This window comes from Lathamus discolor, chromosome 8, assembly GCF_037157495.1.
Source record: "Lathamus discolor isolate bLatDis1 chromosome 8, bLatDis1.hap1, whole genome shotgun sequence".
In the NCBI taxonomy this organism is placed as follows: Eukaryota; Metazoa; Chordata; class Aves; order Psittaciformes; family Psittacidae; genus Lathamus; species Lathamus discolor.
In genome coordinates this window covers 11,778,663-11,805,564 of record NC_088891.1, presented here as the reverse complement: position 1 = coordinate 11,805,564, position 26,902 = coordinate 11,778,663, and the positions used below count along the sequence as shown (strand labels likewise).

Below are 26,902 nucleotides of genomic sequence, written 5' to 3'. Positions count from 1 at the left end.
TCAAAGAAACTGCATTTTGCGATAGTGGTATGTGCTATTTCTCCTGCTGGACAGACATCCTGTTGATGATTGCCAAGCCAAGGCTCCAGAACTGGCTGCACAAGACAGTTTACTTGCCCTCCCAAATACAGCAAAAGGTATTTAGAAATGTGATGCCTTGTTCCTTTCTCTTCCCCCCCACCAGAGGTCCTTTTCTTTTTCACTGATGTGAATAACCTCTTGTAATTACTGATACAGAATAAACTCAGGAAAGCCTTACCTTCACAGTTTTTCCCATCAGCTGCCACCTGAAAGCCAGCATTACACACACAGTGAAAGCTGCCATCTGTATTTATGCATCGTCCGTTATTACAGATACGACCATTCTGTAAACATTCATCAATGTCTGAAAGCCAACCAAAAAGAAAAATAACATTTTGGGTTGTTTTTTTTTTTTTTATACTCAAGAGGAATTTTTCCCACTTCCCTTTCCCTTAGGTTTTTAACCCTACACGGAAACTATATTCACCTGAAAAATGATTTATTTTGATTTCCATAAGTGAACGTTATGGAGGTGGAAAATGTTCATCAGCTTGAAATTTCAAGTTGCTGTGCAAGAATTTCAGTGACTATTACCCTGCAGCTTGCTCTGACAAGAATCAGACTCTTTCAATTGCTTTTTTTGCATTTTCATTTATCATGATAATATTTTTACTGAAGTTTAGCTCAACAATATCTAACTATGATGGAAAGATGGGGAAGCTTGTCTTTTGCTACTGCATTGTAAGAAAGATAACAGGAAAGTTTGAGACTTTCCCACCTCAGAAGATATTTCTCCTGCGTATTTTATATTTGAAACATCAGCTCCTCATTTCCCTCTCTCTGCAGGAGGTACTTGGCAAGTGCTTTGGAGGACCTGAATAGTGATATCACACAAGGCTGGCAGCCTCCAAACGAGGGGAGAGGAGATGCTGAGACAGACTGTCTAGACATTTTTCAGATTGCTCAGTGTTCTCCATCAACGCCTGGACCATCTCCCAGAGATTCCTGCACACAGGGGACTCTGCTCACAGAGATCTCAACCAGCCCATGCAGACCTATCTACTGTGCAACCACGCTGTCTTCCCAAATATCCTGCAGGTGTCCTTCCCTAAGCCCTCTCTGCAGAAGGGCATTGCTGTGCTTCAGGAAGAAGCAGAGCACAAGGTAACCTCCCAAATGCCCTTGCTCTCTAGACACCTGAGGCAGAACTGATGCCTGTCAACACTGTGAACCTGTATTTGCCTTCTTTGCAGTGCAATGGTTCTGGTGAGCTGCTAAGAAATCCCTGAAAATAAATGTTTTATTTTGAATGTTTCAATGAAGAAACCAGGCCAGGAGAGGCAAGAGCTGCTCAAGTGATAGATCACTGCAGTGGCAGCTTGCAGCCCTCTTGACATCCAGCAAAAGCATACAGGCTTGATAAACCTCCCCTCATCGGATAAACAAGCATTATTGTGTTTATCAAGAAATTCTCTCTGCTCAGTCCCTCCTTTCCCCCTACTTTTGTGGCACTCACTTGTTCCTGACCCTGGCTTCAGCTACTCCACCAGCCTTAGGACAAGCAGAAATGCTACAACATCTCAAGATTTTTCTGGCCTTTTAGTTTTAAGAGTTTATTGGATTTTGTAAGCACATCAGGATGCCACCTAAATCATGCTGCAGAAACTAATACAGAATCTTGTTTATCTTTATGTACACACAGCTGACTGGAGGCATGCTATTAGTTTATGTTACATTTTCAATTTCCTACTTATGAAAAAACGTTGTGGATTTTCTTTTTTTCCCCTCCTCAGAGAAACTGGCAAAAATCAAAGCTCTCCTCTCACTGAAATGTCCATGACTGCAGCCATCTCCATGTCAGGACTGACCTCCTCCTTTCAGAAATGTTGGGTAGATTATATTAAGCACTTTGCTATTAAAGCTTTGACTCTTATGCACTCCTACCTAATCATCTTCTGCAACTGAAAAGCATTTTTTGTTTTGGTTGTTAATCATCATGTAACAACCTTATTCATCTGTGTCTTCAATTAACATTAATTCAGCCAAAATCCTACTAGAATTATATGGGATCCTAACAACAGTTGTATCAGTTGCTTGCGATAGAGACTGCAATGTTTAATCAGTCACCTACCAGACTCATCATGCAGAAAACACCCTTCCCTGGGACCTCAGAACAAGGAATAGATAAACATCTGGTCATTGTGGAGACACCATTTTTCAAGAATGGACGTAAATAACACATTTGCAAATGCGTATGGGCACAGACACATTTGGGTATGCAAAAAATAAAACCTCAACATACAAAATAGTCATGCTAAGTAATTTTGCAGCAAATGCTGATTTTGGCAGCCACCAGTGCTATAGGCATATTTTGCCAAATGCACCCCACCAGCCTTTTTCTTTTCCCTAAACTGGTCCTAAAAATTTCTTCAGAAAACAAAGATTCTGCACAACACAGCATTTTCTGAACTGCCTGTCAAGCAAGCACAGATCCCATTGACTGCAAAGGAACTGCTAAGTGACCACACTTTAATGCCATTAAGCTACTGGGCTTCTGACAAGCATGTGTTTGTGTAATGAATCAGTCAAATTAAAAGCGTGTGACAAAAATGACTCATGAGTGAATTCATCATGGCTGAGACTCCACTTCAGCACTCCTTCACCACTAGTCAGCTGAGCTATGAAGATGCTTCTGCAACATGGCTGTTTGGCAGCAATTAGGTCAAATACTCCCAGCAACATGCAGCAGTGGTGCTGGCTCTGCATGTCCTCCTGGACTGGAATAAGCTTCTGTACCACAAATACCTTTCCAAATCACAAAGGGAAGAGCAAAAAAATCACACACTAATACAGATAGCTTTCTTCTGGCTTTCTAGAAACACTCTGCTTCAGAATGAATGCATGCTCAAAGAACCTTCCTCCGTGCAGAAAGCAAAATATGAAGACAAAGTGGGACTCTGAGCATTCAGACATCCTGTTTCATTTAGATGCTTCATTTCTTATGAAATTTTAAGTAACCATTCATTCTCCTGCCAGAAGTCTCTCATTATGAGTTCACCATAAAGGACTGCATCTATCTTTACTGTCAAATTCTCACCCCAGGACAGTTTCAGAGCCACAGAACCCTGACATTGGGCTGGCCACCAAGAAACTACCCATTCCCCACTCCATAGAAAGACAGGATGAAAACCATTGGGACTATTGTTGACCTGGTTTTCAAAACACCAATAATGGGTATGCTGAAGCTTCCACACCTAGACCTTGCCAGTGCTTCACTACTTTTCCATACCTTATTTAAGTTTTTATTGCTGTAATGTATGTTTAGTTCTTTCGCTGACAGTGGGCAAGGACAACACATAGGCATTGTAATCTATTTACCCACTGGAAGACTTATCTTTCCCTCCACTTCTCACTGTCTTTTAACTTTTATAGGTAAAAGATTTCTCCAAAGCAGGGATGTTTAATTGTCCTCAAGATCATCAAGAATCAAAATAAAAAAATTAACAAAATAGGTCTCTTCCACTTCAAAGCCACAAATGGCATCAAGATACTTCCAGCACAATACAAAATGTCTTTCTCCATAACCCAGTCTTTGAACAGCCAGCTCATGCAGGTTAATCATTTTTACCACCATATCTGATTTATTTTTTTAAAACCTCTCATATTTAAGACATCTGTTAAATTTTGCTTAAAAACTATTTTCCCTCCTGGTATGTATACAACAGTATAGATACAGATGTAAAGCCATAATTTACCTCGGCACTCTGTTCTAGTTGCTGTGCTCTGATATCCTATACGACACTGGCATATGTAGGACCCTTGGGTGTTCACACAGTCTCCACTGATGCATGGATTCTTTTCACATTCATCAACATCTGCAGACACAGACAGTAAATTTTTATTATGACACTGGTTGAAAGTTATTCAGATCTGTAGAGGTATTTTATATGTTTTGTAGCCGAAGAAATAGTGTCTTTCAGTGTGAAAAGAAAGGGGACACCACTGAATTCTCAGTAAGAGGATACCATGTTCTGAGCTAAGCAGGAGCTGGAAAAAAGGGGTACTCAGCAAGACAAGAGGCAGAGGCCTTATTCCCACAACTCCGCATTTCCAGCCCCACTGGAGACACAGATTTTGACAGAAGCAAAATCTTATACATAAAAGACAGTTAATCCTTCCTCCTATCATCCAACTCTGGCTGAGTTCCAAAATTAAAGGACTCAAGAGCCCAACAAGATACTTCTGATGAACTGAAAGATGACTTGTAAATCTTATTAAGTGTGAGATCATGACTCCTTTTTTTAACACTAGGTTGTTTGCATAATCAAAGAGCCGGTAGCATTTGGAAGAGATCATTTGCAATCACTAATAAACACATTATGGCACAGGCTGGTAAAATAAGAAAACGTTCTGTATAATTTTGTGGCAAGTTACAAGATTTGTTAAATACTGTCTTAAAGGCAAAACTGCTGTAAGTTATTTTTGTCTATTATTATTTTTTTGTTAAATGTTTGCAGTTGAAAGCAATTAGCTTGTTGAAGTCTATTTACTGGGTTTTTATAGAGGGGGTTTGTTTTACTGAAGAATTCTGAGTTATTACAATATGTTGAAAATGTTTTTTTTCCCTTTGTGATTTATAGCAGAAACCCACATACCAATGCATTCCCCTCTAACATCCAGTTGGAATCCTTTGTTGCACTCGCAGCGGTAGCTCCCAGGAGTGGGAATACAGCGCCCATTAAGGCAGAGATGTCTGAACAGTTGGCAATAGTCAGTGAAGTTCACCGGCAAGATCACTGAAATAACAGAATTGGAGAAATACTTTAATAGTTCACCATAATAATTTTGACTCAGAGATTAATCTGAAAACAGCTACCAACCACTGATTATTTTCATTATAGCAAGTCAATCTTGTTTTCCTCTTGCAGGACAAGAGAGGACAGAGTCTGCTCATACCCAGTGCTAAAGTGGGTACGTGGCACTGCAAGGACTCTACTAAAAGCCTACAGTAGCAGAAAACAGGCAGACTGGTTCAGTTATCTGTTTTCATAGACAGAGTGAGAGGAGGGCAGGGATAACCCTGGAAGGTGTGCCTATACAGTCTTTGGCAGGCAGGCATGAGCTGGCTCTGTCCACGCTCCCAGCTGACCAGAAGCTGTGCAGCTACGTCAGCACAGTGTCAGGCCTGAGTTAACATACTTTGCTTCTTGGGCTCATTAGCTCAGCTCGGTGCTGAACCAAGACCAAATAGTTGCAGCTCGTGCCAGTGCAAGCAGAGTCTGCCTGCCTCTGCACAGAGAATGGGTGAAATGAGCTTGTATTTATGTGCAAAGGAGTATGTGGCTATGCCAAATAATTTCAGGTGGCACATGCCTACTGCAGACTACATGGGCATGTAGCAAATTCCCTGAGCAAGGGACAGAATAAGGAATATATCAGTATTCTGTTCTGGCTTCATCCTTGTTCTAGAGAAAACTAACCTATCCATGTGCACCTCTGAAAAAGTTATTTCTTCATATTGGTCAGCCTCAGTTCTGCAGCACACTAGTATTTTTATTGGTACATTTCCTACCTACTCAAGCAAGAGTGAGAAAACAAGCTGAAAGAAGCTGCTTTCTCCCACTCTGGCTCTTTAATGCAAGTAACTTATCACAACCTAGTCAAAGAGCTATTCATGTTCCTCAGTGTTAACATGCAGTAAAGCTCACAATAGCCTCAAAACAACAGTAACTACCACAATACGTGGGCCTCAGTACAGACAGTGAGGATGTAATTTTTAAATCCTGTCTCAACAGGGAAAACACTACCAATGAGGTGCACATGCTGTAAGTTACCAGATAACCAGGGTATCCTTCTAAGATTAGAAGGATATCCAGAGGCTATGTGTCCATATAGTAAGCAAAAGACACCAACAGCTGAAGGGAGCACACTGCTCCTGAGAATCTCATGCTTTTAAAGAGCTAAATGCAAGTGGTGCAGGGGAAGGTTATTCCTTTCTTACCATGAGGTGGTGGAGCCCGAGATGGATAGACAATTTCTGGCTGTTGAGGTGGGTAAACACCAGGAATGAGTGGTGGAGGGATGACGTCAGGGCGGCCGGGAGGAAGCTCAGGTCTTGCTGGCAGCAGAGCAGCTACTGTGCATAATTTGCGATACTCATCTGAAACGTGAACACATGAATGATTCTTGTGGCCTTTCCATTTAATGCAACCCTCCCCTTTTTCACAGTGTTTCAGATTAGCAGTAGCAAACTTTAAGTAATCTGGAAAATCTGAGCCCATAAATTTGTTTCATAGCAAGCTTTGTTCTGTGAGTCATTAATCTAGGAGGATATCAATACTGCTTGTCAGAAGACTGCCAGTGGAAAGATAGCATAACTGACATTCTGGATATGAAATTGACCAGTGAGGCAGAGACCTGATCTTAATCTACTTAGTCTTCTTTCAGGCAAAATCTCTGGTGAACTCAGGGGGAAGTTTACCTAAAGAAGGACTTCTGGACTTGATCCCAAGTTAATTTAATACAAAGCTTGCCACAGAGTTAGGAAACTACTGAACAGGGAAAAAAGCCCAGTTTCAACTGGATTTCTTAAAATTTAACTTCCTAAAACAAAGACATGTAAATATAAGCAAAGAGGCAAAACCAATTAGAGAATGAATACACTCACACTATTTCCCTGTGAAAGTTAAGTTTGCCAATAAAAGCAGAAACCAAATGAGGTGCAGTCTAAGGAGCACAAAGAGAAACTAAGTCAGATCCCCACCAAGACAATCTTTTTTGAGATGATGGGAAAATGATCTATTTTGCTGTAAGCACAGTTTATACTGAGTGTTATGCATTCTCCTATTGTTTATCTCTATTAGCGGCATCTGCCCTACTGCCCCACTTTTCCTCCTGCCCCTGACTCTTTTGTCGTTGGGAAGTGTGGGTTTGGAACTTAGTGATCCAAAGAATGCATGCAGAGTATCACAACTAAACACCACATTTCCAGCTGACCTAATTCATGTCCACAATTTGTTCATACACAAGTAACTATTTACACAGCCAACATCTTTGAACTCCAAAATTTTAAAGTTTATGGCACAACAGGGGAGAGGAATTATATAACGAAACCAAAATGCTAGAAAGATGCATGAATTCCCAAAACAATATAAAAAATGAGAACTGAAAAATAAATTCAGTGTTGGAAGAACTAAGCTGGGTATTTCAGCCTTCAACACTTTCATCTCACTTCTATTTCCACCTGTAAAACACATTAGAAGCTCTTCCTGAATCACAGAGGACTTGTTAAATAAACACAGTAGCCTAAAGTTCTGTTTTTCCTGATTATGATCTTTGCATCTATTTTAATGCTCTTAGGTGATTGGCTTGTTTCATGTGTCACTGCATTTCTCTCTATTGTTCCTTACACTGATTTTAATCTTTAAATCATTCCCACAAAGATTTTATTGCATTATGTATTGTATTTCCTTTATTTGGTTTTTTTCTCCTAGCTTTCTATTTTGCTTATTCACATGCAAGCTGAACCTACTCTCAATCAGAGGTCTACCTGGGGACAAAACAGCATTCAGAAGACACATACACAAATTCCAATATGCAGATGTTTGTTAATGATGGTGGTTTTAATAGTCAATTCTCTGATCACACATTCTCTACAATCCAATGATCAGTCTCTGTGAAAGAAACAATACTGCATTTCTTTTTTATTCTAGATGGGTAATACCCAATTATCCAAAGCCAACCACAAGGAGACCATGTCTTCTGTGCAAAAAGAAGTCACAGCCTTAGGGGTGCCCACCGATTGAACAGAATTAGCAGACACGAAGGGACTGCTGAGGTGAAAATTGAACATACGCACACACAGCTGGATGCCCGAGATACCACTTTTGAAGTATTTATAGTGTCAATGGTAAACCCTGTTATTCCAAATAAACAATTATTGCTGTGTTACGCACAGAAATACAGTGCAAACCTTTTTTATTGCAACTTTAATCTCCATGTATAATTTCTAGCAATAAACAGCCTATTTTATAGTAACATCTGGGTCTGCTGCCCATATTGAAAATGCAACCACTTGGTTACATTATGCAGCTAGTGCTCCACTTTAGACTGCAGTAAATTTCCATTTCAGAGCTAGACAGACTTTGGGCCACTGACAGCTCTAAATTCCTCATCTTGTTTTCTCAGGATACATTAAGGAATAAGTGAACTTGATTAAATAATGACAGCAATACCTTACCTACATGTAAGGCCTTCCAAAGAATTTTAAAGCATTTTCGAAAAGAGTAATTTATAGTCTCAATTTATCCCAAGTTGGGGGAAAAAAAAGAAAGAAAAAAGTGGCATGTAACAATGATGGGGAAGACCTTGTATGGATTTATCAGTCAGGAAGTCCTGGGTTCTAGCTCCTTCTCACCACATCTCAGTATGTGGCCTTGGCCAAATTACTTCACTTTTCCACCCAGTTTGTTCACCAGTTAGATATGGGTAATTGGAAAGTATGTAAAGAAAACAGGGACTGTGTTAAGATTGAAAGCTTTTCCTTGTCTTCCCATTTTAGATGAGCATCAATAGATTACACTGTTTCATTAGTATTATTCTAGCCAGCTTTAGACATTTAACATGTTTAAATATTATTAATGAGATCGTGACAGAAACAGGAAGAGTCTTCCAAGAGTTCTGATCACAGATTTCTGCTCCAGTATTACGCAGTTTCCCTCAAAGGATTAAAACCAAGAATAATAAACACTCCCATATATGACCTCTGACAACTTCTTCAGAATTTCCCTGATATAGTGTTATGACCCCCAATCCTCCCTAAACTCTGCACCTCCCTTGAGCTCCTGCCATCAATTCTTAAATTTCTTTTATTCATTTATTTCTAAAGCATTTTATTAGGTCTCCAGTCCTAAACAATCTCAAAAACATCTTTCCCCCACTCCCTCACACTTAGTTGCACAATCTGCTCATCATCTTCTTTAAATTCAAATCACATGTTATCTGGGGATCTCCACACACAGGGGGGTGGTAAAGTCCAGCACGTTTTGGTAGCAGAGATTACATTCTGTGCCAAACCTCGGGAAATAAACAGCACCTCAGAAAGCTGGATGTCAGAGGAAGGAAACCCAAGTTTTACAACAAGAATGAAACTGCAGAGGGAATAAGGACCTATCAGAAGGCTGTGAAGGAAGTAACTTGAGCCTAAAGAGGATGTTGATAACAGAATCTGGATCAGGTAATGTAAGAATAATGTGGCTACAAAACATTAATTAGCAACAGATAAAATCTTATGTTTTTGACTGCTTGCCCTATCCTCCTGGGGGTCCTGAGCAACCTGCCATAGGAGGCTCTCTTTGAGAGCACAGGGCTTAATCAAAACAACCTTCCTTGGTGCCTTCCAGCCTCAGTCATCCTGTGATTTTCTTTAATGAAAACATTACTGATAAAAGAATATCACCCTAACTCAGTGTTCAACCACACTCATAAGCATATACAGGTGGATTCCTACCAGTGGATCTGATCGGGCACATTTCAGGGGCAGTGGCTGCTCCAGAAGACCAGCACCGACCGCTGTCACAGCAGCACTGCATTTTGGACATTGGCTGGGGGAGCTGGTTGTTGCAACGTCCGTTGCTCAGAGAAGAAAAGCAGTATCCAGGACGCACATCTACCAAGAGAAAGAAAGGGATATGTAATCATCAGTCCAACAAGGAGCACAGCTTTCACAGAAGGCAAAGGTCCCATTTTTCTTGGTTGATTACATTTCTGAGGAAATAGCACTTGATCATTACAACAATAAAAAACAAAAGGCAGAAAACCAGAAAAATCGAGATAATGTTTGGGCTGCTTTGGATTCATGTATAACACCTCGTGTGAGGAAGCTGAAATGAAGTATGGAGCAGCAATTAATTAATGGAGGCAAAAATAGAATCGAATATATATTTTTACATTCATTTATATTCAATATATATAATTCTATTCAGAATATAATTGTCATCTCTATTAAAGATAGTACCAGATCAATTCTGTTTAAGCTTTGATTTGAAAGCCACTGATGTACAACAAAATACTCACAGCACTGCAGCTCTCAAAGCATTCATTTTTCATTAGTCATGGCTTTCCCAGGTGAAGTAGGTAGTGATTTGAGAAGATACAGCCTTGCAGGCAAGAAACAATAAAGCTTTAATTGGTGCCATCACATTTTTTTATGGACATATTCTGGTTTCCTGTCTGAAAAGGGTAAGCACGTGCTGTACAAAGAACATCCTGTACCAGATTTCATACACTCAGCTCTAACAACATTGCACAGAGATTCCCCAGCTTAGAGAAAGGAGAGTAAATGTGGATGGGAGGAGAAAAAAAAAACCCTAAAAGTGATACAATCTGAAGCTCTGAGCAATTGTTTCACAATGTCACATCATGTCCAACTTAGTATAAGCTGTGGTGTGATTTGATCCTGCACAATAAACCAGACCAAGTTTGTTTCTAAAATATACAAACATTTGCTGTCAAAATGCAGACAAAAAAGTTGCAGATATAACCTTACAACAGCAGACACCAGTCTCTAAAGAAACATTATCTCAGCTATCCAGGGCATGGTGGAATCATCTGTCTAGTAACAGGGCTGTGCAGAGTTTACTAGCTACGGTAGTGGATATAAAGAAAAAGAGTAGGGAAGTTTCTTATTATTTTGAGGAAATTGATATATAGTGATATGTTGGGAAAATCTGTGATGGTTCTGCCTTTTATTAGCTGGAACCCTGAACACGGATATTACTGGCAGTACAACTAAAAGACTCCGTTGGCCTTTGCTTCTAAACTTTAGTTAGTTCACTCATACTATCATACAATGGAAATCTGAAAAGGAGAAAAAGACCCAAATCTACACAGTTCTGTTACAGGTCCTCCATTTTCTTGTGGTACCCAACTAAACTGTCAAACATGTACACTCCTTTATCTACTGCATTAAAAATCAAATAAAGCTCGGATGCAAACTGTTCCCCGGAGAGGAAACTGTTCTCCAATATCCCTGGAGAGCTATTCAAATGCTTGGTATGATGGTGGGATGGATAATAGGGAGGAAGTTCTCTAACATACCCTATCATCATCCCCTGTAATTCATCCTTCTCATTTCTGGTTAGTACCAAGTTTTTAAACATTGAAAAGCAGTAATGGGCAGAAGTGTAAAAAGTATCTACATAGGATTTGTGCAAGAACACAATATGCCAGAAAAAAGTAAATACACACCAAACATCTTTGTCTACCTACGGGTGTAAGAGCTTATCCAAAAGCCACACCATTTTCAGAAAAAGACAGCAAATTTGTGAGAAAAATGCCATATCTTTCCATACTTCCAATCAGAGGTGATTCTTTTTTTCTTTTTCCCTTCTTTCATTTTCTGTTCCAAACAGTAAAACACACAAATAAGGGCAAGAAGAGCAGGAAACAACTTTTTTACTGTTTCAGTTTTTAATATTTTAGTATTTTTCACTTAAAAAAATACAGTATATTGAAAAGGCAAAAAAATTGCCATGAAAATATCTCAAGAAAACTGTGCCTCTTTTATGAAAAATAAAAAAAAAAAAGTAGACTGACCAAAGACATCTATGCCAGCTGGAGCTGGGTATATGGGCTAGTGGTTTTCTTCATAAGACTCTTCATGTACTTGGGTTGAGAGGTTCTGCTCTTGTTTCTGCTCTTCAGCTCTAGGAGATATTATCTTTGCTTTGTCTATTTGAATTTTTAAGGTCTGTAATAATGGAACTCACAGTTCTTCCTCTGGATGCTTGGTTCCAGTGCTGCTCAGTTTGAGTCCCATAAGGGATACATTTCTCAGAAGCACTTCCTCATCTCTAACAGAATAGACATGTTCAGCTAACACTTTTCACTTAAGACTGGCATGTTGTAATTAAATCAAGATTATCCATTTTTCCCCGTACAGATCTGGGTTCTGTTCTCGTTCATATTAGACACAAATCCAACATATCTGCAGGAAATTAACAGTGCTTCCCATTTATCATGTTTTGCCTTGAACACACAGCTAAAATTTTAATGATGCGTCACACTGGCATATTACTGAACAGAGCCTGTCAGCATTTAGATACTCATTTCTTTAGCTGAGCTATTTCAGCCTACATATACAATGGGGAAAAAAGGATGAAAAAAATGCAGGAATATAACATGGGTGTGAATGTTGGGCAGTCCTGACAGAACAATGACTATAAAAAGTAAAAAGCAAATGGTACTTGTGCATCCCTAGAATTTTTTTGTCATAGAAAGGTGAATCTCCTTCATAAATATTAAGTACAAGCAGCAATCAACAATTTAATGATCCACAGTGATTTAGGAGCTATTAATTTGAAGCAACAGAAGCAATTCCCAATAGCATTATAAGTGTATGGTATGGAACCAATCTACAAAAATCCTGTTGCTAATAATGGAAGCAATATAGTTCATCTTTCACAACCTGAAGAAACAGAATGGCACCCTTCAAAATTAATCTTAACCCAAACTACTTCCAGTTCCCTCAGGGAAGTGAATACCATTTGGTACTTGGGTCTGTGAAGTTTGGTTTTTTTTCAATTTTTTTTCCCAAAATATTTTCTACCGAAGCTACTAAACACAGGGTGCTCTCTGGAACCCCACTGCTGGCACTGTGTGTAAGCCTTTAAATAAACAAGCCAAAACAGAAGAAATAAACCTTCCACCTGATTCTCAAATGACAATAAAATTGCTCAAAATTCAGCACTGGCAGTGAAAAGAGAAATTACTACGTAAACACACAAAAAAATAAATGAAATTTGCATACTTGCCCTGCCTCAGAGCAGGCTGTATGCTTCCCAGAAGCACTAAGTGCTAACACTACTCTTTCATGGCTTTGGCACTGCGGTGGCATTTAGTTAATTCTCCCAGTCTTTTGGTTTCTGGTCTATCCTTTAGAAGACAGGTTCTGTTCTGCACAGTGAAAGCCTGAAAGAACAGCACTGCCAATTCATCATCATGAAAGCAGATACAAATGTCCCACACCCAGCTTATCACACTACTTCCTTTAATGAAAAATATCTGCATTAAGGTCATAATAGTTAGAATGAGGAGCTGTCTGGGGTGATTACTTTCTTTCTCAAGTATATTTGCTTTTCTAAATGACTGCTGAATATAACATGGACTAAATCAAAGGCAAGCATGAGAACAAGAATATGAAGGCCAAGACTGAGCCCATCAGCAACAGTGGTAGCACCTCTGGGATAACACAGTTAAGGAGGGAAAAAAAGCCCTGAGCAATTGCACCCGGAGAGAGGACCGAGAACACGCAAGAAAAGCAGCTCTGCATACCACAAGGTCAGGGAAGAAGGAGGGGAGGGGGTGGTCCAAACACTGGAACAAATTCCCCTTCAGCCTGTGGTACAGACCTTGGTGGGGCAGGCTGTTTCCTTGCAAACCATGGATGTTAATGGCAGAGCACATATCCACCTGCAGCCCATGGAGGAATCCACGCTAGAGCAGTCTGTTCTGAAGGATACACCCCATAGAAGGGACCCACACTAGAGCAGTTCATGAAGAACTGCAGTCCATGGGTAGGACTCATATTGGAGAAGTTTGTGGAGGACTGTGGGAGAGAGCTCAGCCTGGAGCAGGGGAGGAGCGTGAGGAGTCATCCCCTGAGGAGGAACGAGTGGCAGAGGCAACCTGCAACGAGCTGACCACAACCACCATTCCCCACCCCCTGTGCCTCTGGGAGAGAAGAGGTAGTGAATTTGTGAATAAAGTTGAGTCTGGGATGAAGGCAGGGGTAGAGGAATGGTATTTTTAAGATTTGGTTTACCTCTCATTATCCTACTCTGATACGATTGGAATAAATTAAAACTCATTTGCCCTAGTCAAGTCTGTTTTGCCTGCAATGGTAATTGGTGAATGATCACTCCCTGTCCTTATCTCAAGCTGTGGGCCTTTTGTTGTACTTTTTTTCTCCCCTGTCCAGCTGAGGAGGAGGAGTGATAGGGTGGCTTTGGCACTGGGCATCTAGCCAGGGTCATCCCACCATGGAAGCAGATGTGTTAAAACAAGTTCTGCCTAGTTTAAGACAAGAAATATGACATGAGAGAAAAAGTGTAGTAAGAAAAATGAAAGGGAAGGTCACAGCAAAGATGGAAAGAGAAAAAACATCCCAAAAATGGAAAAATCATTTCAGAATACATATAAAGGCACATGATATACTTTTATATAAAAGGAAGATTTCATGACCATGAGCTGAAATAAGTTTTTGGTACAGTTACCCATCTTAAATATTCATGAATGTTCGTGACAACTACTGTCGTATTTACAGGACTGTACTCACCTATGCACTTTAAGCCATCAGGGGCTGTATAAAACCCTGGAGGACACTTGCAGAAGTAACTGCTAACTGTGTTTGAACACTCTCCTCCATCACAGATTCCAGGAATGGTGCTGCATTCATCAATATCTTCAAGGCAAAAAGAGAAACAGGGGCAGGTTAGCTAAATTAGTTCTAGCACGAGAACAGGCATTTTGTAATTAGTCTCAATGATCAAATTCAGCGTGGTCTGAAGCCCCTCCTAACTTATGTACTAGGGGCATAATCAGCAGTTTTGAAGTAGGATCTTTTGTTAGGCATTTTATAGACGTAAGTGAAACAAAGCCTGAGAAAATACTGTATCTGTAAATTGCAAAAAGCCAGAGGGTTTGCTTTACTGCCTAATAATGATGGATGAAAGTCTTACACTGCATAGGGGATTTACCGAGTAAACCATGACCCCACCAGTTTGAATTCTGCACGCCAGAATTAAGAAAACTGTCATGGGACCTGTAACGACCAAAGCAATCAGGAGCTTTACCATATGTCTCATGGTATGTCCAGCAGCACAGCGTCTCCTGGCACTATACTGAGGCAATGGTTCAATACTGACTCAAAGGGAAGTATAGCACCTACTGAATTGCCTGTCCTTCTTACTGCACTTTGTTTTTTCTTGGAAATCCCCCATATAAAAGCACTGAGCAGCTAGGCACTGTTTAACGAATACAATCTGACAGGATTATAGCTCAAAGAAGGATGACTGCAGGCAACAAAAATTACCTTTCCTGGCTTTCTCCACTAAGTGAATGTTGTGAAGTTTCAACACATTTTGAGACATTAACTGAAATATCAACTGCAGGAGCTAGACAAAGTCCAGAATTCCTCTTAGATTTTGTCAGTGATTTTAAAATAAAAGTCCATATTGTGATGGTCTTCAATAAAGAATCTCAATTCAATACTAAATCATCATCACAGATCCAGTGAAGAAAAAATGTCAAAGACTGCAGAAAAACACCCTAACACATACCTTCTTATAGCTGATCATAGCTGCATACATGAACAGAGGGAATGTAAAAGGTTTCTTCCGCAGCATGGAATTTATGTTATCTACAATCATGTGAATAACAACCTATGCCAGCCCCAATTGCTCCTTAATTACCATCAGTAGCCTGCTTGTGATGTGTAGTTACTTTCCCCTTGGTTTCCAGTGACTGTCTTAACAATGCAGCTGTATCTACTTAGCATTGCTCTCCATCTTCTAGGAACCTGGAGTCCAGCTGAGCTTAAAAACAGCTCGCTTTTTTCCATGGTACCTATGAGAAGAACCAGCAAAGCAGAGTAGGAAGGCAGGTTATTCTCTAGAGTGATCAATGGTAACCGCCTGTCACAGCCACCTACAATCACCCAGTTGCTCTCTTGACAAGGAAAACCCAGCCAGAAATAATGGTACCACAGGACTCTATCCAACCTCTCCTCCAGAGATCTACAAACAGATAGACACATGGCTGTAATAATGATTTCACCAACCACAAAAATTTCTGAGATTAAATACTGCAACACCACCCAACACGCCAAGGCAAGGAGTGAATAATATCACAGTCATTAAAACCGATTGGGGGAATTTAAATGGAACGCCTAAATTGGAATTTGGCCCCAACAGATGGGGGAACACCCAAAGTCCCACAGGACCATTAACGAGTGTTTTAGCAAGTAGAAAGGATCTCTGTTCTACTCTCCTGTAAAGAGAGCAATGCAAAACTCAGTATTATAAAAATTATCAATTCCTCCTCCCCTAGGTAAAGCATTGGATGCTCCTATACTTTTGTGGCCCCTTGCCTTTGCAGGAAAGGAGTGGAGGGGACTGTGCTGGCACAGATAACTGACCTTGGAGACCAACCCATCCTAAGCAGTGCAGGGCCTTGGGTCCCCTGTGCACACATTCTTCCCCATCATCTTGCTAGCTGTCGTGATGTAGGTCACATTCCTCGCTTGGGTGTGTGAGAGGGGTGTGACTTTTTGTTCAGTGCTACTTCGACAGTGTTGGCAAAGCCTCAAGTCCAAGTGCCCTGGGAGCGCTGCTAAGAGACTTCTGGCTCCTGCTCCAAGATTATACTCCACAGGAGTCCCAAAAGTTTCAGTGACAAAAAATGTGGAAATTGAATTTTGGTCTGAATAAAGCCCCTTGATTAACAGAGAAAAATGCAGTTGTAAATGGATCTGATTCAAGCATTTTCTGACTCAAATTCACCAATGTTTATCTTTAAAGTCATTGTTGCCACTGTTTATATAGAGTCTGACCTTTTTAAAAGCAAAATCATCACTCTTTATTTTAGGGTTGAGCCTAACCCAAACAGTATTTCACTATTTATATTAGTGTTGATATTCATATAAGCAACATTGTCAAGTATGCATGTTTTATAAAGGTAAGTATACTTGATGTACTTGCAGACATAAATGTCACTCCAGGAAAAATGACTCCCCCCGATAACCACAGTAAAGCATTTACCTCAGCATTAATGTAACTGGAAATGAATGGTTATATGAAGCTGCAAAATAATGTAACACTTTAAAAAAAGTTTTCCACCAGCTATGCTAACAAACAGAAATTTAGCCAATACACTTTAATTTCCCATCTTCTTGCGTTGTCTCACAGTACCTAATGATTTCTATCCCGATCTTACTTTAATGGGGGCCTACTGAAAAAACAACTGGTAATTCAGCAGGTAGCTCCCAGTTCTGTCCCAAGGACAGGTTACAGCTGCGAGAAGTCTTACTTGCTGGATAGGAAGTTAAACCAAGTACATGATCGGATGTTAATTAGTATGTGTTAATTACTGTCAATTACTACAAGGCAAATTACTTGTTTTATACTCGTAGACTTCTGTCCTGGGTTGAGCAGCAGCAGTCAGTTTTCTCCTTCTTAGGAGCTAGTACAGTGCTGTGTTTTGATCTTTTGGCCTTGGAACAGTGGTGATAACGCTGATGTTTTCAGTTGCTGCTCGAATGTTTGGTCTGGCCAAGGACTTTCTGAGCCTCATGCTCTGCCAGGGAGGAGGGGAGGCCGGGAGGAAGCAGAGACAGGACACCTGACCCAAACTGACCAAAGAGGTATTCCATACCACAGCACGTCATGCCCAGGATGTAACTTGGAGTTACCCGGAAGGGGTAGAGGGACTGGAGGGTTGGAGAAGGTATCGGTCGGTGCTCGGCTGGGGGGAGTGGGGCGAGTTATTGGTCGGCTGGTGTTAAGGTGTTGTATTCTTTCCTCTTGTTATTTCTTTTATCATTATTATTATTGGTGGTAGCAGCAGTGATTTGTGTTATACCTTAGTTACTAAACTGTTCTTATCTCAACCCGTGGGAGTTGCATTCTTTTTGATTCTCCTCTCCGTCCCTCCAGAAGCAGGGGGAGGGCAAGAAGGGGGGGAGTGAGTAAAAGAGGTTTGTGGTTGGGTTTAAACCACGACAACTTCAACTTGAAACTCAAAAGACAATTTAAAGAAGCCAAATGGATGGGCTGTTCTTATGTTACTATACTCAACTATTGAATCCCTATCCTATTTCATGCTGCTGGTATAAGTCTGTTACTTTTCATTCTTTCAATTGTATGAATACCTACACAGCTTTAATTAAAATTGCTTGGCACATGCAATATGAAGATGTACTGAAAGTTTCTGTCTGCTGAGGTTAAAAAATGCACAGGTATGGAACTGAAGAAAGAAAACTCTGTCTCATCTTTGATGCCAGGTGGTCACTCCAAAGCAATTTCACAAAACAGGGCAGGAAATTTGTGGCAGGATTTGGGAATGAACCAAGCTATCCCAGGTTCTTGGGTCCAGTCCCTCAACAAGCACAGGCTCTAAACATGGTGGTGGTTTGGGGTTTTTTGTTTCACTTTAATTTGGTTGGGGTTGGGATTTGGTTGGTTGGTTGGTAGAAAACTACCATAGGAATGCTTCTACAATGCAGCCTATACAAGCCTACAGTTCTCATTTTTTTCATATACTAATACTTAATAAGGCACATGTGCAGTATTCACCATGTCCTTCGTATTTCATTCGCAGAAGGAAACACTCGCAACGTTGTTCTATCATAACTTTCTGGTTCACTTTCTGACAAAACCACTGGCAGTCAATCTGAAAACCAGTCTGTGTACAAAGTATTCTGACATTGCCATTGCTTTCCCTAACCGGCAATTAAATTATAAAATTTTGCTTGAAATTGGAATTTTTCTTTTGAAAGGTAAGTCATAATTCTTCCCAAATGACTACAAAATTTTGAGCGCTTCCTTAAAGGCATCTGATGCAAGAAGGGGTGAAGGATGCACACCTTGCAGCCATACACATTTACAATACTGAAAGTTGGCACTAGCCCCTTATGAAACTTGTCTGCCTAAATTAATTTAATTTTTGTCTAATCACTGCAAAGAGGATCAGTTGCAAGAGTTTAAACATTATCTGGACTTTGCTGTAAAGAAGATGAATGAAAAATGTGCAATTGACACATTTTAGTAATATGTTCCTTATGTACCCAAAATTGTCTTAAAGCAAATACCCAATTACTGTATTACAGAGAGGAAAAAATACTATCAAATCACACTTAAAAATCAGCAAAATTCCATAATCACCACTGCAAATTTCCACACTAATATCTAGCACCTGCAGTACTTCCAAAATAGGAAGACCAATAAGGAAAGATAAAATGTTTGTCCTTCTTTAACACCTGCGACTATAAGGATGATAGTACTGCGGTCTTCACACAGCAGTGTCAAACTCCCATTAATGGTAAAGGCAGTTTACGTGAGTAGGTGGGCATCTGTTGAACCTTACAGTCATATACACGTTTTGATTAAAAGGTCCATGCAGAGGAATGTACTTCAAGCATTTCTAAAGCAACATATTGGCTAAAAAGTATTTTTAGCTAAAATTTGTTTCAGGTTTACCTGTAAGTCTATAAAATGTTACATGAATATAGGGCTTGGAAAAACTGTAGGTCAATATTTAAGAACCTCTGGTTTAGAATGAGAAATTACTATTGTTTATATTTGTTGTGAAGCATGCTCTTTGCATATTCAACACAAAAGAGACTGGAAAGCTTGTCACAATTACAATCAAAGTGCTTTGATTCCAGTAAAATCAACTTGTCACAATCAAAGTTGCCTCCAGAAAGATGACCTTCCTCCTTTAATTTCAGAAGAAAGTTCTAAAAGTTTCTTACCGTCACATTTTTGTGTCACTTCATTAAACTTGTGTCCAGCTGGGCATTTGCACTCAAAAGATCCAACAGTATTAATGCAATTTCCCCCTTGACAGATCCCAGGGATGGCTTGGCATTCATCCACGTCTATCATATAAAAAAAGAAAAAAACACCCACTTTCAATTCATTTCTCAAGAACAGCCATAATAATTTGTCTACTCAGAAATTAAAGTAAATATGCCTAAATCCATGCTTCAACCATCATAATATTATGATACTTGCTTGTGAAGACAGACACTAATTTTGTAATTACTCTATGCAAAGTATGATTAAGTACAGTACTCTAAATATTTTCTGCAAGAAATCACATGGTTATTATTGTTACAGACATTAAACATCTAACTGCTGTTGCTTTGCTTTTCCAAAACATCTGGGGAATGGTGTGCAGAGAACACAGTCTGTCAAAACTAAGGTTCCTTTACAGTATCTAAAGCTGGGCACCCAAAATCACTTGCCCCTTTGAAAATCTTGGCAACATAGACCACCAGCACGGAGATGCAGGAGCCACAGAGGAGCAGCGTGCAGTGTACATGGAGGGGGCCTCACAGAGAGGTTTGGGGAACTGCAGACTCATTACTGATGGAAATTATTAACTTGTCACTCCAGTAAGAGCAGCACCAATGACCTTAGGCTGTGGTTAGGATCTGACTCAAGAAGTTTCATAGACATAATTAATGTCTCAGGAGGAATTATTAATGACCTGCTTAGACATCCATAAATCTTGAGGGTTTTTTTCCCTTTTATTTCTCTCTCTTTGCTTCTAATTTTTTCACTCAAGAAAAACAAAACAACAAAGATGACCACAGGCTAGGTAGGAAGCTTAAGACAAACATTTTCAAGAGGCCCCAGTTTTTGGCCTCACAGCTATTTTAGCACAACAACGTGTATGTCATCACTTAGCTGCAAAAGTGTTGCTATGGCTTAGTAACAGTTAGAGAAAAGAGACTAGAGGAGGAGTGGCACTGCAATAGCAGACAGTGGAGGTCTGGCTCAAAGTCCCCAGGGCTGCCCTCCATCTGCTGCTCCCTGTCCTCCAGGAGCAAACAGAGCACTCACCACTCTCCAACCCAAACGCCTGTGCTTCCCCCATCTCCCCGAAGAGTACCAGCTGCTGCTGGTAAAACCCAATTCTTTGAATTCTTGGGATTCACACTAGGATGGGTTTCAGTGGAGGGACACGGGCTGAAGGAGATGACGCCTTCAAATCTCCCTTTGTAAATCCCAGAGAGACAGCTGTAATGTGTCTTGTCGTCTGAAAAGCAAAGTATTATGTCTGTACAAAAGGCCAAGAGGCAATTTCCCTGGGAGCCACAAGTAGGAAGTTTCAGGAACACCAAGGGGCATATCTGTACCACATCACAGAGTGTTATGTAAAGATCCCCAGGCCAACTGAGCAGGGTCAAGGGGCGCAGAAGAGCTGGAGCAGAGCTGTGCTAGAGCTAAGCCCTGTGCTGGGAGGCAGAGAACTCGCACAGCTACAGCACCCCCGACACAGTCACACCGCTGCTGGGACTCCAGCTACAGCAATATTGCACTGTTTTAGCAGCATCAGTCAGCCAGACTTCATAGCACTGTACTGACGATTAAAAAAAAATAAAATATGAAACAAATAGAAGTCATGTTCCTGACTCACAACGTCCGCATCAAAATCCCACCTTTTGGCTTCCATTTTCCTCCTTTGTATCTTTAAAAATCTCAGCTGTGATATTAATTTAAGTTTTGCCCAGGCAGATAAAGTCAAACTGTGAGCAGTGATATTTTATTTACTTTTTAAAATAAACTTGCCCTCCCCTCCATGTTATTTTTTCTGACTTCTACACAATAATAACAGTTCTCTTTTCAGAGAACCTGGATTTTATTTAACCTGCTTTCCTTTATTTAGATTGAATATGGATGTGAAATCCCTGAAATGTCTTCAGTCTGAATGGATGTTATCTGATTTCAAAAGGACTGGATTTCATACAATTGCATGAAAAATAAAGCTAATATGTGGTTCCACAGCAGATCTGTTGAAATTACGAACACATTACAAGAGAAGGGAAAACTGGAAAGTACAAGTCAAACATACAGGGCCAAAACTGTGTTGGCACCGCATACAGATTAGCATAAATGTAGCTGCATGCTAAGAAATGTGCAGCAAGCAGAAGTAGCTTTATTCTGAACTGCACAAACCCATTCGAGAGGTCACTGTAGCTTTCCTGTGACACAAACAAGAGGGATATGACTAGGTGGGGCACAAATTCAGGGGTGTGGGCCACACATAAGATTTCAGAAGTGTCCAGAACCTCGATTCACAGATTTCTGCACAACAGAATGGCAGAGGTCAAAATATGTGCACATTATGTGGCATACACAAACATGCCCATTTCAAAGTTCATCGTGACTGTCTGCAGGCACCTACCAGGACTTGGCCGGTGGCAGAGGGTATCAGCATTCTTAATGCAATGGAATGCCTTGAAGTCCTTCAATAAGGATTTCACAATTAAATAAAATCACTCATAAATTTATAATCTTTATCTCAAAAATACTGTAACTTATTAAAAAACGCTAGACAGATTGAAATAAACTAGCCCCAAAGATATGGTCCTGGGAACGTATAATCCACATCAGTTTAATACATAGCTGCCCCTGTTAACTTTCTCCTGTTTCCTGCCAGACATCCAGACAATAAAAGAATTTATACAGCTGGAAGTATTAGAATAAAAGCCAAAAGCAGTGTAAGGACTTTCTACGGTAAGGCATGCTCTGAAGTAAAAAGTAAGCAACATCTGGGTGGATTTTACGATTTGAAACAAATGCAAATGTATTTCAAACTTGTATAAAATATATAACGGGGCATTTCAAATGGCATGACAGGCACTTTCTCCAGGTCAAAGCAGTGTAGCTTGAGAGATAAGATACCCAAGATGAATCCAAAATCAACAAATTTTAGCTAAAAAATCCCACACTGGATAACTGGAACATTATTGCCACAGAATTTGATGGTTTGAGTACTTTTTGAAAACAGAATAAATTCCTCCACAGAATGATCAAGTGGCACATTCAGAAAAACACCATTACAGAACCAAGGGAAAGGGCTGCTGGCAGTGAGAAATTCATTAAGACGCTGGCTGCTCTCACATGACCTAAGTTACTAATGTACTCACTTGAACATCAGGCACTCACTGAATCATGAAGTAATGCATCTGACAATGTTTTTCCATTCTTCACACATATAACTGAGAATGGCTTAGGACAGGTTATTCACAGCAGCGTAACTCAATTAAGATTAGTCCAGTAACAATTTCAGCAGCTTTTAGGGAAGGTCTGCTGCTAACTTACCTTGACAGGCTCCAGTTCGAATGTTTGGAATGAAACCTCGGCGGCAGGGATGCGGCTGGGCAGGACACATTTCACAGGGGTGGCCCCATGCTCTCCCAACTGTTGCACAGCAAAGGGTTTTTGTGCAGACTATTCCACTGAGCTGTCCTTGGCACATCTGGTTGGTTACCAAAGTAAAGCAAGGGCCGGTCCTGTAATCTGTGCCAAAGACAGGAAATCTAATCAGCATCACAATAAAAATACACAACAAAACTTGGAATAAAGCAAAATACCAGCATATTTAGGCAAGTCTTCTGCACACAAATTGCCACCAGCCCAATAATTTTCCTTAGCAGTATTCCGCACAGGATTTTTCTCCAGTTTTCTTCTCATTCAATTCCACTGAAAATAAGTGGTTCTATAAATCTATTGTGACTATTTTACAAGGAGTATTATATACATAAGATTCTGCAGGTCCCCTTTTGCTGCTCGGTTTAATCTCTAGCAATACTCTTTGTGGGGTCTATTCATTGATTTGTTTTAAATATTCAGTGTGTTAATTAAAATAATACTGTGTTAAGATACATTTATTTCCACAAGTTTTGTTCTCAAATCAGTCTTCAGGGAAGACAATGCAGACTGCAAGTTGTTTTTTGAGGACTGTTTTCACTGTTATTCAGGCATACACTCTACCAGCTATGTGGGTAAGCTTTGCCTACAGCTGAATGGAGGGCATGTGGAACACATCTGCTTTGATTTGTTTATGGTGGGACAGGCCACTTGGCCAATAGACAAAATGAAACTAAGATGTTAATAAAATACTAGTAGCCTTCTTTTTGTTCCATTCTCCAAGGGCAAATGCCAAGCAGTGGTACTGCCAACTCCTGTTGTCTCCTGCACACCGGAGTGTGCATCCCTGTTAATTCTTCACAAGTGACCATATATGTTTTTCTGTTATGCTGTACCAGGACAGAGTCCAGCATCCTGTAAGTGTAGCCATAAAGTTATGAACCTGATGGTTGTCTGTACTGAAATGGTTCCCAGGTGCCTCAGCCAACGTCACCAAGTAATCCACACTACCTTATAGTCATGACATTATAAATTCCTCCAGCTTTCATGCCACTTCCACACTTTGTTAACAATAATATGTTAACACTAAACCACTGATAAGAAGTGTTAAATAAGGCAGAAGTAAGAATGGAGGCCTTTCCATTCTGCCCTATCTCCCCACGTTTCTACATTGAAACCTATCATTTAACTAATCGTTATTCCGAAACAGGGATGCTGTGTCCATATGCTACAATTCTGCTGATTAATCAAGCCACTCCTTGATATAATAAATGAAATGGCTTAGAGAAGTCCTGTAAGCCATACAAGAGTCTTATATTCATACTATTATCTTCAACAATTAAACATGATTTTCTCAGGAAGGACATTCAGTTTCAAAGATCTATTTCTGATAAACTTGCACTAAATGACACTAAATGCCATTTGCTCTTCATTAACCATGCATTACATTCTATAATTGCTGTTCTATCTTTTGCCTGTTTAATAGACATGTAATCACCTAGAGCATCTTTTTTCCTTTTAATGTATTGGAACAACAATAATTTTTTTTCAGCTTCTGGAAATTTGTCTTGTATGTCCACAGTTACGGAGAATTAACCTGCATGATATGAGAACCCTTTAGCGAAATCTTCTCTGTTTCCCTCATGCTGGTTAGCTGGACTAGCTATATAAATACATGTAAATGTAATTACTGCTATTTAATGTCATCCTTAAGTGCTATCAGATTGCAAATATGAAGTTTCTGTCCTGTCCCCTCCAAACAGTACAGCTACATTTATTGAACACTTCTCCCTCCTCTTCCCTAGTGATTCTGTCAGCCTGATCATGAATGGGTCAGAATCTCTGGTAACATCTCTTTCTTGGTTACTTAATTCTTTTTCATCACCTTAACTCTTTTTGGCTTGGTATTTCTCATTGTGCCCCTTCACTTCCCATAGTAATTTTTCACACTACAGCTTCTGTCAAGTTCTTTTTCCATTTTGAAGCGTTTCTGTAACTGCTTTCATTTTCATAGTTAGGCTCAGTTTGCTCTTATCAAAGCTTACATTGCCTTGTTTCTCATTTCTCGTGGTAGAGATGCAGCTTTGGAAGCATATAGTATAAAACTAAATATCACTGACTCCTGACTTTATCTTACTCCTTCAATACACAAATGAATACAAATAAATCATGATCAATTATACCTATCAATTAAAAAAATTTTATTCCGTGATTGATTCTTCATCCTTGATACAAATCAGAACACATTACTTTGTGCAAAATTCACAATATTCAACCTCCCCCTATTAAAACAATAGATGGCAATTTCTTTAGAAACACCACAGTTTTGTGTTGGCAACAGGAAATCTCCAGTGTATCTCCTCAGAATGAAATCCCTTATTGTAGATTGTCCCTATGCCATTTATATATAGACAGTTTAAAAAGAAGTCATTTTGTTCTCTGTTGTAGCGGGAAGCATGCGCCAGACAGTGGTGAATAACCCAACTTGTATTTTATGGTAGAATATGAATGGATCAGCATTTACGATTGTTTGCTTTCAAGCTATAAATGACTTAGCTGTGGCTAATACAACTTAGAAATATGGTGAGCCCAATGAAATTAACTTTATAATCATGCAAATCTTTCTGCAAGTTTTCAGTAACAAGTAGATCAAATATGCACCCAAAACCAAGCAAATCCAGCTCCTATTTGTTATCATCCAAGTTCATAGCACTTTACTATGAATAATTATAGACTATATTTCACCTTATCTTTTGCCTTGATAAATTTTACCCTTAATACTCAGCTTTCTGCTTAGTACAGCTTTTTCTATTTTCTCAATACAATCATTCACCTTTTCACAAGAAAGATTTTCTTTTCTGTTCTTAATGAAAAATTCTAAGGGTCAGAAAATCCAGAAGAAAAAGACCATTTGGATGTACCACTGATCCATGGCCACAGAGGAATCCACACTTCCATGTCCTTTTTTATTTGTACAGAGGCATAATAAGAAAAGTTCTAGAATTAAAGCATCCTTAATAGTGAGTTTAACATTTTCTGAAGCATTACAAGATGAAGACCTATGAGAAGGAAACAGGATTCCACTAACTTGAAACAAGAAGAGAATGGTATCACATGTAAAGAGATTTCCTTGAGTTACACCATTTTTCTTTGAAGGTGTTTGGTTTCATGAATCATGCAGATTTCAGAAGATGGGGTCTGTGCTACAAGGCACTGACTTCGGATATGAGCTTAAAACTCCAATCTTTAATTTGTAACAATGAAGTTTCCTTAGACATTTGTGTCATTTGAGATTATTCAAACTACTTTGATGACTAAAACTCAAACACAACGTACCAAGTGATCAGTCAGGAGTTAAAAAGAAAGAAAGGGGGAAAGTATAGCCAGAAAAGCTCTTACACAGTTTGGTTGTTTTTTTTCCCCAGAGGTAATTTCATTATACTGAAGAATGTTGAGACTTGAAATTATTTCAGTAAAATTATTTTCAAAGGATGTGCAACTGATAATCAAATGTTCTAAGTCACTTCTAATGCGAATTTCAGCACGTGCAAGCAGCCTTCAGTAGGTATCAGTCACAGCTATCTACAACTTTATCTGCTTCTTCACATACTTCTTAGATATTTTGATAAGGAATAATTCCACAGGCAGCCTTAGACAACTGAGAAGACGGCAGGAACTGTAAAACCACATTAAGCTCCTATACCATCAAAAAGAGCAAGAAAGCAATAGAACGAGGCTGGTTCAGACCATGCAAGAATCCTGCTTATTAAGTCCACAGGAAAGAATCAAGCTGCGTTTTGATCTAGAGCTCATTCCTGTTTCAGCCACAATCATCAAATCATTTTAGTTATCTACTCAAAAGATCCTTTATGTTCCTCAAAGCACCAGAGAGGCTGCTGAAGTACACAGTACTGGCAGGCTTTGATCAGAACCGAGCACAGTAA

General features: G+C 39.7%; 1 protein-coding gene across 1 annotated transcript in view; it reads right to left on the bottom strand.

Annotated features, from left to right (window-relative positions):
* Window positions 1-26,902, bottom strand: part of FBN1 (fibrillin 1) — a 150,624-nt gene that overhangs the window by 73,722 nt on the left and 50,000 nt on the right. Inside the window, exons 6-13 of the mRNA XM_065688070.1 lie at window positions 22,911-23,108; window positions 19,550-19,675; window positions 14,357-14,482; window positions 9,530-9,688; window positions 6,023-6,181; window positions 4,677-4,817; window positions 3,777-3,896; window positions 260-385 (exon numbers count right to left, since the gene is read on the bottom strand). Of these exons, the coding sequence (XP_065544142.1) occupies window positions 260-385; window positions 3,777-3,896; window positions 4,677-4,817; window positions 6,023-6,181; window positions 9,530-9,688; window positions 14,357-14,482; window positions 19,550-19,675; window positions 22,911-23,108 (1,155 nt within the window). The remainder of the gene's footprint in view (window positions 1-259; window positions 386-3,776; window positions 3,897-4,676; window positions 4,818-6,022; window positions 6,182-9,529; window positions 9,689-14,356; window positions 14,483-19,549; window positions 19,676-22,910; window positions 23,109-26,902) is intronic.